General features: G+C 49.5%; 3 protein-coding genes and 1 long non-coding RNA gene across 17 annotated transcripts in view; 2 read left to right on the top strand and 2 right to left on the bottom strand.

Annotated features, from left to right (window-relative positions):
• GGNBP2 (gametogenetin binding protein 2) overlaps window positions 1-1,960 on the bottom strand; it is a 32,398-nt gene extending 30,438 nt beyond the window's left edge. For 3 of the 6 annotated variants that reach the window (XM_070478603.1, XM_070478605.1, XM_070478608.1), the window contains exons 1-2: window positions 1,784-1,959; window positions 1,030-1,240 (exon numbers count right to left, since the gene is read on the bottom strand). In XM_070478603.1, the coding sequence (XP_070334704.1) occupies window positions 1,030-1,122 (93 nt within the window). In that variant the 5' untranslated portion in view covers window positions 1,123-1,240; window positions 1,784-1,959. Of the gene's footprint in view, window positions 1-1,029; window positions 1,241-1,783 lie in introns of all 6 variants that reach the window. The other 3 variants (XM_070478606.1, XM_070478609.1, XM_070478607.1) reach the window with 3 other exon arrangements.
• A 67-nt stretch (window positions 1,961-2,027) lies between these two features.
• On the top strand, window positions 2,028-4,672 carry LOC110126308 (uncharacterized). Its single transcript, XR_011492105.1, has 2 exons — window positions 2,028-2,326; window positions 4,565-4,672. It is a non-coding gene; the product is annotated as an uncharacterized lncRNA (long non-coding RNA).
• Window positions 4,673-6,858: 2,186 nt separating this feature from the next.
• PIGW (phosphatidylinositol glycan anchor biosynthesis class W) lies at window positions 6,859-10,746 on the bottom strand. Of its 5 annotated transcripts, none has more exons than XM_070478610.1 (3): window positions 10,676-10,746; window positions 9,919-10,074; window positions 6,859-9,193 (listed from the first exon to the last, which is right to left on the bottom strand). In XM_070478610.1, exon 3 carries the CDS (start codon window positions 9,180-9,182, stop codon window positions 7,671-7,673), a length of 1,512 nt encoding a protein of 503 aa, XP_070334711.1. In that variant the 5' UTR covers window positions 9,183-9,193; window positions 9,919-10,074; window positions 10,676-10,746; the 3' UTR covers window positions 6,859-7,670. The 5 variants fall into 5 exon arrangements, 4 of the variants coding, with proteins under 4 accessions (XP_070334711.1, XP_020731555.1, XP_020731557.1 ...); XM_020875896.2 differs by lacking the exon at window positions 10,676-10,746 and adding an exon at window positions 10,223-10,330; XR_011492104.1 differs by lacking the exons at window positions 6,859-9,193; window positions 10,676-10,746 and adding exons at window positions 9,201-9,555; window positions 10,223-10,347.
• A 68-nt stretch (window positions 10,747-10,814) lies between these two features.
• The window catches only part of MYO19 (myosin XIX), a 33,511-nt gene continuing 31,980 nt past the window's right edge, over window positions 10,815-12,345 (top strand). The window contains exons 1-3 of one of the 5 annotated variants that reach the window (XM_070478599.1): window positions 10,828-10,980; window positions 11,602-11,758; window positions 11,937-12,156. The gene's annotated coding sequence lies outside the window, so the exon portion shown is untranslated. Of the gene's footprint in view, window positions 10,981-11,601; window positions 11,759-11,936; window positions 12,157-12,345 lie in introns of all 5 variants that reach the window. The other 4 variants (XM_020875900.2, XM_070478600.1, XM_070478602.1 and 1 more) reach the window with 4 other exon arrangements.

Raw genomic sequence — 12,345 nt, 5'->3', positions numbered from 1 at the left:
TGCAAAAAAGAAATTCAGGAACAGAACACACCAACCACCTTTGAAAAGGAAAAAAGGCAAAGGCGGTATGATGAAGACACTTAGTTACACCTTATCAAAACGCAAACGTATAATCCAAAGCTTCAGCATCATCAAAACGCACATTTCAAGATTCTCAGAAAAGGTCCATTTCATTTCTTAAGAAATTGTGACAAGCGACTGCACTCATTTCCTGTTCAGATTCAAATTTCTGCCATTTCCTTCTAAAGGAAACACTACAGCAACCCAGGGCAGAGGGTCTGTAATGCTGTAACACCATCAACTCTAAAAAGGAAAACTACTCAGAACTAGGTTTTGACATTCAAGATGAGCCATCAGCCTTTTATAATGCCCTTACACATTCAATATTGTGGCTTCCTTAGGAAAAGCTACCGGTAAATTAAAGAATCATTAATGCCAAGAAAGCCCGTTTTGAAGAGTCATGGCCTAGCAATACAATCATTTCCAACAGTTTTAATGTACTAGGCATATTGAGACTGTAGCGAAATCAGATCCTTTTAGTGGGATCTTTCCTGTACAAGAGCATGTCACCCTGCCCTCCGTAATTATGCTTTATGGAGTGAGAGCTGTAGTGTTAAGCTAGAAAATAGACAGATAGCAGTGCAGCTGCGACATTTCCAGATAATTAAGCCTCCCCGAGGGTAGGTGGTTTCTGTAAGGGATAGGCCCTGGACGCCCGAGATCCTTCAGCCCCTCTCCGAGGAGCGTGCTTCGGGCAAAAGCACCGTCTCCAAAAGGGAAAGGGTGAAGAAGAGAGCGGCAGAGGAGGAGTAAGAGCCGGGGAGAGGGGTTCTCAGTGCGGGTGGAGCGCCAGCCTAGGGGCCCGCGGACGTTACCAAACGACCCACTCCGGCCTGCCGGAGAGAAGGCCTCGCCTAGGAGTTGCAACACACTCTTTTCTCCAGTGCGCAGCGCTCGGCCTGGGGGAGGGGGAGGAGGGGAAACAGCTGCCAGGGGAGCGGCGAGCCCGGCCCGGCCCGGCCCGCTCACCGTGAGGGTGTCGTCTATGTAGAGGGGAATCTGCCTCCTCTCGAAGGGGAACTCCTCCTCCCCGTCCCTGCACACTGCCACCAGTCGCGCCATCGTCCCTGACGCTGCCGTTGCCACCGTCACCACCTCCTCCCAGCCGCTGCTGCTGCCGCTGCCGCTGCTGCTGCCGCCGCTCCTGCCGCTGCCGCTGCCGCCTCCTCCCAGCTCCTGCCTGCAACAGCCAAACCCCGCGAGCGTAAGCACCCGCCGCCGCGCAGCACATTCGCCACGGGGAGGAGGCGGGGGGAGAGGGAGAGCAGCAGGAGGGGACGGGAGAGCTGGGCTGCGTTTCCCATCACCCGATTCCACACGCGCTCAGCCAATCAGCGGCGAGCAGCGCGGGGACCCGCCCCCTCGCGCCTTTCTACCTCCCTCCCCCACCCCACCCCCCCCAGCCCGCCGGCCTCCAGTCAGGGTCCAAAGGAGAGGCGGAAGGGACCTCGCGGCCCCGGGGCTTCCCCCAACCCGTCAGCGGAGTCCCGGCTCTAGGACGCCACCCCCAGCTTCCGCTCCTCAGCCCACTGCCCGCCACCCGGGAGCCCTCAGCCCACCCCCCCACACACACAGCTGACCCCTTCTCCCCCTTTAAGGGCGCGCCCCGCCCCATCAGTTCCCTGGGCTGCAGTTGCCCAGCGCGACCCCGCCCCTGGGAGGGGTCGACCCCGCCTCAGCTCTGCGGAGTCCGCGGGGGAGGCACAGACCCTCCCCTCCTCACCCTTCTCGGAGGAGGCCTCCTGCTTCTGACCTTCACCGCTTGCGTGGTCGCCTCCCTGACCCCCCACCTCGGCTCCCCGTTACCGGCTGACGAGGCCCGCGTTGGGGCCGGCCTGGGCGGGAGCGCGGCTCAGAATGCCGTTTCCTCTCCAGGCTCAGTCAGCCGCTCGCGCCACGGGGGAGTGGGGGAGGGAGGCTGGGGGGGACGTGAGGAGGGTGGGGTGGGGCGGGGCGGGGCCGAGCGAGCCGGGCGGGGCCCCGCCTCCTCTCGCGAGAATCCAGGCGCTCTCCCGGATCACCCCTTTCGAAACCCTGGCGGAGGGGGCGGGGTGCTCCCCTGGCGGTCTCCCGACGTGTGACCTGCGCCCTCCCTGGAGTCTAGCTACTCAAATAAACCCGAAATAGGGCTGTTAGGAGGGGTGAGTAGGCCTGCCCTCTGTCCTCCGCGGTGTGGGGCCCGGGAACCGCTCTCCCGAGGGCCGAGGGGAGAAGGGAGCGGAGCCGAGGGGACTCCGCCGAGGGTCGGGGCCCAGTGAGGACTTGGGTAAGTGAGGGCGGGCGGGGGGGGGGGCGGGGGGGGAGGCGAAGCTGAGACTTTTCCAAACCAGTGAGAGCAAAAGGTGGGAGTCGGGGGAGGGGAGACGTGCGTCTGGGGCCTTAGCGAGAGACAAGGCTGGGTTTCCAAGCCCTTGATGCCGCTTTCCCTGACGCCCTGGTTCTTCAGAAGCTACCGGCATCACCGCTTTCCCAGACTCATATTGAGATCCCTCCGAGAGGGGCAGAAAAAACATTAAGTGCTGACAGTTTTTTGTTGTCGTTACACTGTGAAGATAGTGGCTTGTGTACACGTCCTGGGCAGAGAAACTTCTTGGGTCCGGTTAATATTAACCTAGAGACTCAGACAGAACAACAGTTGCCTTGGGCAAAGTGCTGGTGCTGGCCAAAGGCCCTGCCCTCTGACCCTCTTCCGAGAATCAGAACTGCCGTCAAGACAAATTCATGCACACTCTGCGTGCCATCGTATACTCGGTTCTTACCTTGAAGGCGTTAGAGTCCTGTTTGTAAAGCCACTATAGTTGTCAGGAAGATTTTTTTGCCTGTGAAAAGTCTTGACGATTTTAAGACTCAATCCATCGGATGCTCTTACAACTAACTAATCCTGGTGATCTGTATTTCCTGGTAGAATAGGCTAGAGCTGTGATACTGACTTTTAAAAGTATTTTGGTCGTCACATTAAGTCTTAGAGATTCGCAACAAAAAAACCCATAGTGCATGGAACCCCTTAGCCATGTTGACTTATGACATTGTGTGGTCACTGTTAGGGTAGGTGACATAATAAACTGGAAGAACCATTGTTCAGTCCCAAAGGTGTGATTATCCAGTAAGTATTTATATCCTTAGCCATGTTGGGAGAGCAGAAGAGTGTGTGGTCTTTAGCTTAAATTCAGTAGGCATATAGGATTGCATTTAAGTTCTGACAAGTTAGACTACATAGCCAAAATATGGACAGTTTTAGAGAATTTTGTGTTCTAAAACACCCCTAAGGAAAAAAAAGAATAAGGTGGCTTCTAAAATCTGAAAGTGCTCCTATAAAGACTATCAATTAATGTAAGTAAGTAAGTGAAGTCGCTCAGTCGTGTCCGAGTCTTTTTGACCCCATAACTGTAGCCCCAGGCTCCTCGGTCCATGGGATTTTCCAGGCATGAATACTGGAGTGGGTTGCTATTTCCTTCTCCAATCAATTAATGTACCTATGTTATACCTTTCAAACTTAGTTTGGATGATGGTTGGTAAAGGACATTGAAAATACAAGTTCAATGTATAGGTGTTAATTTTAATAACTTTCTTTACTGAGTACACCCTGGGTACTAGCAAAGAAAGAGTAGTCACCTTGGGGGTTTAAATCTAAATTTTAAAAAAGGCATTAAAACCCAGATATAAAACTTAAAATGAGGAGACCACAACAGTGTCTTTCCATCTGAGATTACTTCCCCTGGTTTGAATTTGCCTTCTAGAGCCACTGAGCACACTGTGTGGTATCTTTGGAGAATGTTTCACATGCTATTGAACATGGACTTATAATAAGGCTAAAAAGTTAATTTGCTTGATAAATCGCTCTTTCTCAGGGAGGTCCCTGGGTGCTACAAATAAGACAAAGTCAACATTTGAGGGGAAAATGCTTAGCAAATTACTTCACTGCAAAGCAACTTTTTAGAATTTTTAAACTTGTATCTTCATTTTAGAGCAGGCATTCATTTTTTTCACTATTGGTCTGCAGCTATATTTAGCTGAAGCAAATATAGTTAGTGCTACAGCAAATGTTTCATGACTAAGGATCTGCCTTCAGAGAGCTTATCTTTGATAAAATGATTGCATTTTTAAAAGAGCCAGTTGTTGCCTTTTTAAATTTCAATACTGGCATTGTGAAGGGCAAAGCTGAAAAATTTTAAAGGCTAAGAAAAAGCAGGCAGTTAACAAGACCTTTTGCTGGTACCTCATAAGGAACTGGTGGCTCAGAGGGTAAAGCGTCTGCCTACAATGTGGGAGACCCGGGTTCGATCCCTGGGTCAGGAAGACCCCCTGGAGAAGGAAATGGCAACCCACTCCAGTACTCTTGCCTGGAAAATCCCATGGACTGAGAAGCCTGGTAGGCTACAGTCCATGGGGTTACAAAGAGTCGGACAGGACTGAGCGACTTCACATAAGGAACAGTTGGTGTGATGGAGATGCGATATCATGTCACATTCTCCATAAAAATACCATTCTTTTTCTTCTTTGGCAGGTCCACGATGTGTGAGAAGCCAGGGGCAAAACTCAGACATGATGAGATATGACTAGTCTCCAACCTACCTGGGTTTAAAAGCAATAAAGGATACTGATTTGTTCCTTATATTCCTGTGTTCATCGAGGAATTCCTAGGGAGCAGAGTATGTTCTTATATAATTTACACAACATATTGGACAAGGTGCCCAATAAAAATAAAACATTGTCATCTACTGAACACAAAACTATTACTACATATGTAGTAGACATCCCCAGTTTATAATAGTCTAAATTAAAGGCATGAAAATGAGTCACTTTCTGAAGGTCACAGATAAGTCCTAGACTAGATTATATTTTCTCTTCTCTTTGCCCCTCCCTTCTCTGTCCTCAAAAATTGATAAGTTGAAGATTAAAATGCCTACTGTTGTTTTCACTATAATAACATTGTTTTATGTGGTAGTAAAATCAACAGCAAAATCTTATTAATTTACCACAGTTGTCCAGTGAACTGGGTTTTCTTTTTCGTGGCCTAACAGTGGGAAGTTCTATTGTATCTGTCAAAAATAGGGACAGATGTTCCCCACTAAAAGAAAATTTTTAAAGGAAAAATAATGTCCACAAGTTAAAACAGAAGCCCCTTGAGGGCAAGGTGTTATTTTCTGTTGTTTCCCCAGCACCTGTATCTAGCACATTGGAACTCAATAAATATTTAGTTAATGATTTCTTTCTCTTCTGTAAACTAAAATCAGATTGGTTTATTTTTTATTAATTTTTTATGAATGTAATTTCATTAACTTTCTCTTCCATGACTTTCCTAATTGGAGGTGGAAAAAACATATAGTACATTTTGTTCTTAGTTATGATTCAGTATCTATAATTGGGAGACAGACTTACTGAAAGATATTTAAGACCTGGGACAAGAAGCAGCAGACCAATTAGACACATGGTCATTAAGTCACCAAATACTCTAAGTTACTATTTTAATGAGAACAATATGGTTAGAGCCTCTCAGCCCTCCTAAAATGCTTTGAACAGGTAAATTGTAGGATATTAGTACTGTGACACAGCAAGAAAACCAGTCACCTTTCCTAGTCATGCTTAATTTACATACTATAATCTTGGTTAAATTTCAAGTCTTCCTTATTAATCAGAAATAAAATCTAATCTGACTTTTGTTTTTATAGCAACATAACTATTCAATATGTTGACTTTTTTAGGGGGTAAATTTCTTTCAATAGATTACCTCCAAATATAACTAACTGTAGTTAGCAAGGACAAAATGCTACCTAAGTACTAAATTAGTCCTCATCAACTTAAGAAATTTAAACTCATTAGTATGATAGTCATGTTTGCTGTTGACCCTCTCCCTTACTAGCATCTGACCCTCTGCTCCCTAGACACACAAACACTAACTTCATTCCACCCATCGACTCTAGCTCAAAAAAAAAGAAAAATTAACCATCCGTGGGGAAAAGTTTCTTGACTCTACTGTAAAGTCAATTCTTGATTTGACACTTTGGCAACCTATATTTCATGACTTAACACAGTTTATAACAGTTGTTTAATGTGTTTTCCCCATTAGATTGCAAGCTCCAAGGTATCAGAAACCTTTTGCTTATCATCCCTAGCAGCTGGTGCTGCTAAGTTGTTTCAGTTGTGCCGGACTCTGTGCGACCCCATAGACGGCAGCCCACCAGGCTCCCCCATCCCTGGGATTCTCTAGGCAAGAACACTGGAGTGGGTTGCCATTTCCTTCTCCAATGCAGGAAAGTGAAAAGTGAAGTCGCTCAGTCGTGTCCGACTCTTAGTGACCCCATGGACTGCAGCCTACCAGGCTCCTCCGTCCGTGGGGTTTTCCAGGCAAGACTACTGGAGTGGGGTGCCATTGACAGCAGAGAGCAGGCCAAAAAAAATATGAATCTCACTGCAGAACTATTGTCTCATAATTATTAAGCTTGTAAATCACAACAAATAATTCAATCTATTCTTTAGGGCATTTGGGTCTTGCCTGATGGCTCAGAAGGTAAAGAATTCACCTTCAATGCAGGAGACCAGAGTTTGATCCCTGATTCAGGCAGGTCTCCTCCAGAAGGGAATGGCCACCTACTTCAGTATTCTTGCCTGGAGAATCCCATGGACAGAAGAGCCTGGCAAAGCTCCTGGGGTCAAAAAGAGTTGGACACCTGAGCAACTAACACATTCTTCTTTGGAGCATTTAGCTGTTTTGTGATCTTTTAAGTATTTGACTTTAAACATTTGCTTTCTTACACCGAGTCTTTTTTAAAGATTAAAATTGAGCAGTACTGCTGACAATTCCACAACTGAGATATTTTTAATGTAAATATTATAAAATACACACAATAGAAAATACAGAATGGTAATAGTGATACAAGACAAAAAGTAAAAGGGGCTTTCCTGGCAACCCAGTGATTAAGACTCCCCACTTCCACTGCAGGGGGACAAAGGTGATCCCTGGTGTAGGAACTAAGATCCTTTATGCTTCTCAACGTCCCCTCCCCCCAAAAAAGATGTAAAAAATCCTTCCTACCCTCCAATCTTCCAGTGCCACAATTGTAAACACAACCGCTTCTTTAAAATAACTAAAATTTATAAGTTTTTCTGACAAGTCACAAGGCTTTGCTTCTTCTGACTTGTTTTACATAGTATTTAAAATATCAAGCATCACTACTGTTAAAGCAGGAATGAATCTTATTTTTATAATGAAACAGTTAACCCTGGATTTTTAAAAAATTTTTTTCCATTTATTTTTATTAGTTGGAGGCTAATTACATCATTGCAGTGGTTTTTGTCATACATTGAAATGAATTAGCCATGGATTTACATGTATTCCCCATCCCGGTCCCCCCTCCCACCTCCCTCTCCACCCGATCCCTCTGGGTCTTCCCAGTGCACCAGGCCCGAGCACTTGTCTCATGCACCCAACCTGGGCTGGTGATCTGTTTCACCCTAGATAATATACATGTTTCGATGCTGTTCTCCTGAAACATCCCACCCTCGCCTTCTCCCAGAAACCCTGGATTGACAGAAGCCCATTTTCTTCACATTTTATATTTATTCTTCCTCATTAACATAAAATTGCTCAAAACATATACTACCCCTATTGATCACCAAAATTTTATTGTTTTATCTTGCAAGTGTAGCACATATATAATTAAGCAGTTGGTAAACATGTAGAGATTGAGCAGGCAAAAGGCCCATGGGGTACTGCTGTGTAATGTATCTAGGGAAAGGTTGACTAGACCAGTTGTTACATTTGACAGCAAAAAAAAAAGTAACTGGTTTCTGTTCATTGCTGTGATTAAACAGAGAGTAGGTTCCTTTCTTTTGGCTTCGGAGACTATGGATTCCAGATGCTTTTTATTTGCAGTGGGTGACTGGATAAGTTTCCAAGAACATGGTACTGCTGCCTCTTTAATTACAAATTTGGCAAAACTCAAAATTATATCACCCAGTAATAAACTACTAAGAAGGATCAGGCAAGAAGCAACTATCCAAATACAAAAAGCTAAATTGGCCATTCTTCGAGATGCTACTTCTACATTTACCTGAACTATGTAAAGAGAAATGAAGAGGCCAATAGCTGTCAATAGAATACAGTATGCTACTTTTATCCAGTCTTTGATCTGTGACCTTCTTTTAAGTACATATAACCCTGTTTGAACACCAGCCATATGTATTGACACATACCCCAAGGTAGAGATGATTCCTTCTCGGTTGGCATTTAATAAACCAACCCTTGTGCCACTGCCATCAGTTCCATACAAAATTATACTTTTCAGGGGGGTAAAATCAAGGGCTAGCTGGTATAATGCAGTAATGCTGATGGCCACAATCCAGGATTTATTTAGGGGAAACATAATCAAAAGCAGTGATGTTATCAGTTTCACAACTATTAAGGTAAAGAAAAAGTTCCAGTGAACACCATACTCAGTTAAATGTTCCTGATAGTCTATGGATTTTATAGCAACTAATCGCCCCATTCCTAGGAAAACTAATGGCCAAACAGAGTACAGTGACTTTGTAAGATAACAAAGTCTGGAGCCTTTTGTATATTTTCTCCTAACCTCTGGAGAAACCATTGCAGACCCAAAAATAAAGCCCCCTACTCCATAATCCATTGCTCCTGTCCCGTAGAGCTCGGTTTTGGCATATCTTCTGGGAAACAGTGGGAAGTCCACAGCCAAAATGGCAACAGCAGTAAAGGCACTGTTAACAACACGGAAACAGGAGATGGCTGGAATGTGTTCTGATTCTAGACTGACTTTCAAGAATTTTTCACAGATTTTGTGGAAAGGCATTCTGACATAGCAAGTTCTTCTGCAGTATATTCCATAGAGCAGTCCTGCCCCAAGGATAATTGCAACAGGATACTGGAGGAGGACAAATGAAGAGAAAATGGTCAAAGTGGTGACCAGGGGAACTATCAGGAAAGCAAAGTCAACCAAGAATCGAGTCCTCGAGTTATGTGAAGAAGAACAGAAGTGCTGTGAGAGAATGATCAGGAGGCCTCTACACAGGATACAGAGTGCAGGCAGGCACAAGCCCTCGGTGATTTCCAGCACGCTTGTTCCATTCTGGTTACTGACAAAAGCTTCCTTCATCTGCTTTTGAGACATTTTTCTCCTTCCTATGAAAACAAGAGCAAAGGGATGCATATATGAAAAGCAACCTTTCTGTGGGACTGGCATATAGATGCATCTGACTGGATTTTACTTAATTCCTGAATTTCAGAGCAGAATCCAGGACTTGAGATTCCCCCTCCAAGGATTGTTGGAAGAAGCCTAATATAAGAAGATAAGGATGTCCTACTAACAGAATGAAATTACTGGTTAAAAAGCTTTAGCTGGGACTTCCCTGGTGGTCCAGTGGTTGGGAGTCCACCTTAAGAGTGCAGGGGACATGGGTTCGATCCCAGGTCCCGTAAGATTCCACATGCCACAGGGCAGCTAGCCTGAGCTACAATCACTGAAGCGGGACACGTCCTGGAGCCTGTAGACAACAAAAAGAAGCCACTGCAGTGAGAAGCCTGCGCACCCACAAGTAGAGTAGTCCCCACTCTCTGCAAATAGAGAAAGCCCTCCCACGGCAAGGAAAACCCAGAATTGCTAAAAAATAAACACAGTACACTGTCATGAAGATACTGTAACGAAAATTGGTTTACATCTAACTAATGATTTCGAGTCCACTATGAGGGGGGAGGAGAAGAGGGACGCGGAAAGAGAAGGTGCTTAAGTACAGTTTGGACTTGGGGGCCCCAGTTTCTGTCCCGAGCCTCTCTGAACCTCCTGCCTCCAGCACAAAATGCGAACTCTCCAGGGATCTCCCGAGCTCCCCAGGCTGCTTGCTCCTCACCTCCTTTACAAGGTGTTGGTAGAGTGGAACGGACGCTAATCACGGAGGAGGAGTAGGGATCATAAAGTACACCCTAGTGTTAATTGTTTTAACGGCTACAAAACGCCTCTCCACTCCACATCCATGTCTGAAAAGCGGCACACGGGAAGCACACATCTGTCAAACAAGAACCATCCCGAGAATGCACGTTTGAGGGATGGCCTATAGGGACCCAACCACGCCTCCCGAGGAGCAACCGACCCGAACCGGCTGGCCTTTAAAAAAGAGCTCTTTTCCTGACGGACACGCGCGCCGGTCCTCATACCTCACGTGCTCCTGGGGTCTCGGCGCCCCGCGGCAGAGCCGCGTTAGTGGGCTGGAGCGCCGGGGTCCCCCGCCGCCGCGGGAAGCGCGGAAGCCCGCCACTTCCGCCTCGCGAGCGGCGCTTCCGGCCGGGGCGGGGCGGGGCGGCCCGCGCTCCCAGGCCCCGCCCACTGAGCGGCCCCGCCCCGGAGGGTGCCCGTTTCCCACGCCCCGCCTGTTCCCCGCGCGGCTCCCTCCGGGTCTCCTCCTCGGCCAGCCCAGGTCCTGACAACGTGGCCGCGGACGCTGACAAGCCGGTCGGTCAGAGGCCCCCGGGCGGAAACGGCGCGTGCCGCACCCCACCACTGGCCATCAGACCCCGCGGCGAGCGTCAGGGCGTCCGGTCTCCCGGCTGGGAGACCCACAGTCCCGCGAGGGCCCCGGGGCCCCTCCGTCCCTCCCCGCTCCCTCGCACCTCACCGCGGGCTCTAAAGTACACCGTCCCGGAGCAAGCCCTCGGCTCCGGAACCCGGCGTACCGGGCGGGCCACGTGCGCCCGGCTGGCGCGCGCCCCGCCCCCGGGGAGGAGCCGGCCGGCTCCCGGCCACTCGGCCCGAGGCTGGGCGCCCGCGGCGTTCCCGGCGCCTCCCCGGCCGGCCCCCGCCCCGCGCCCGCCCTCCGCCTCGCAGGCCCTTCCCGCCGCCTCACCCGGCCCGCCCGTCTGTCTTTCCAGTCTGGCCGGCGGGGGCCGCACGTTCGGCGGCTCGGGCTGTGGGACCGGTGAGTGCCACCCCGCAGCCGGGTCCGAAGGAACCGGGGAGGCCAGTGGGCCCCCGCGGCGCTGGAGAAGGGGGCGCCCCTCTTTTCCCCTTTCCAGAGCGCGGGCTTCACTTCTGCGCCCTTTCCCTTTTGACCCTCTCGTATCCCGGGAGGAGGAAGCCCGGCTCTCTGTCTTTTGCTCCAGGACTAGGACCCTCCGGGGTCACGCCTCACCGTGCCGGCAGGGGGCGGCCCGGGGTGCAGGGAGGCCCCACTCCCGCTGCGCGCCTCTCCCCTCCTGGGGAGCTGGGACGGGGGGGGGCCCAGGAGGCGTGCAGGCAGCTGCGCCCTTGGCTGGGGGTCACGTCCACCTTCCCGACAAGGACGGACTGTCCCGGTGCCCAGTGTTTCCGGAGCGGCATCCCAGCCCTGGGCCCGGCGGCAGCTCGCCGGGACCGGGAGTACCCGGTTCCCGCTGGGAAGCTGCGGGCGGGGCCGGCCGGGCTCCCGGGACCCTTAGCCTGCCAGTCTTTTGTGCCCGGAGGCTGGGGGAGGGGGGCGCAGTTGATAATCAGGTTGCCACTTGCCTTGCCCTGCCTAGGGGCTTTCATCTGTTCATTCCTGTCTCCCTCCTGCCCACAGTGGTCACGCCCTTTTCAGAAATTCTTGGCTGGTAGTCGCGAAGCCGACACGGAGCAAGAGCTGGGGGAACCTGGAGAAAACCGCTCCATCTGACTTGATTCTGGCAACAAGTGGGCTCCGTATCGTAATAACCAACATTTGCCAAGCGCTCTCAAAGGTACTATCTCATTGATCCTTAACTCGGCCTTGTGAGGTCTGGATATTAGTAGTCCTTTTTGCAAAGGAAGAAATGGAATAAGGCTTAGAGAGGTCCTGTGAACTGCATTTTTGAGGGGTTGTGGGCTCTGGATTCTAACTGCACAACCTGGTGTATTCCCCTCTAATCCCCTCTCAAGATGAGCTTTCCACTGAGGAAACTTTGTTGGCCTTGAGTCTCGGAGCCCTCTGCACAGCTGTCGCCTGGATGGGGTAGTCAGTGTCCAGAGTGAATGTGTCCACCACAGTCTTGATGCCCTCTTCTGCCTACATTGTCCTTTTTCCAGTTTTCTTGGAGGTACCCCGTTCCTGAATTCTTTCAAAGGCTCAATGTATTCAGAGCCTCAAGTTTCCTTCAAGGTCAGTCCATTACCAGCACCCCTCATCTTCATCCCTCCTTGCTGGGGAGGTGTGGGGCCTGGGAAATTCTAAAAGTCACTCACAGTTTTACAGAGATGGGCCCAAACCCAACCTCACAACACCCCCTTTCTCAGATGGATTCTCCTCCTCCAAAACCTTGGCCTTCTTAAAGCTGACACTGAACTGTTC

The sequence above is a fragment of the Odocoileus virginianus genome, chromosome 17 (assembly GCF_023699985.2).
Source record: "Odocoileus virginianus isolate 20LAN1187 ecotype Illinois chromosome 17, Ovbor_1.2, whole genome shotgun sequence".
Classification (NCBI taxonomy): domain Eukaryota; kingdom Metazoa; phylum Chordata; class Mammalia; order Artiodactyla; family Cervidae; genus Odocoileus; species Odocoileus virginianus.
This window is presented reverse-complemented; position numbering and strand designations above follow the sequence as displayed.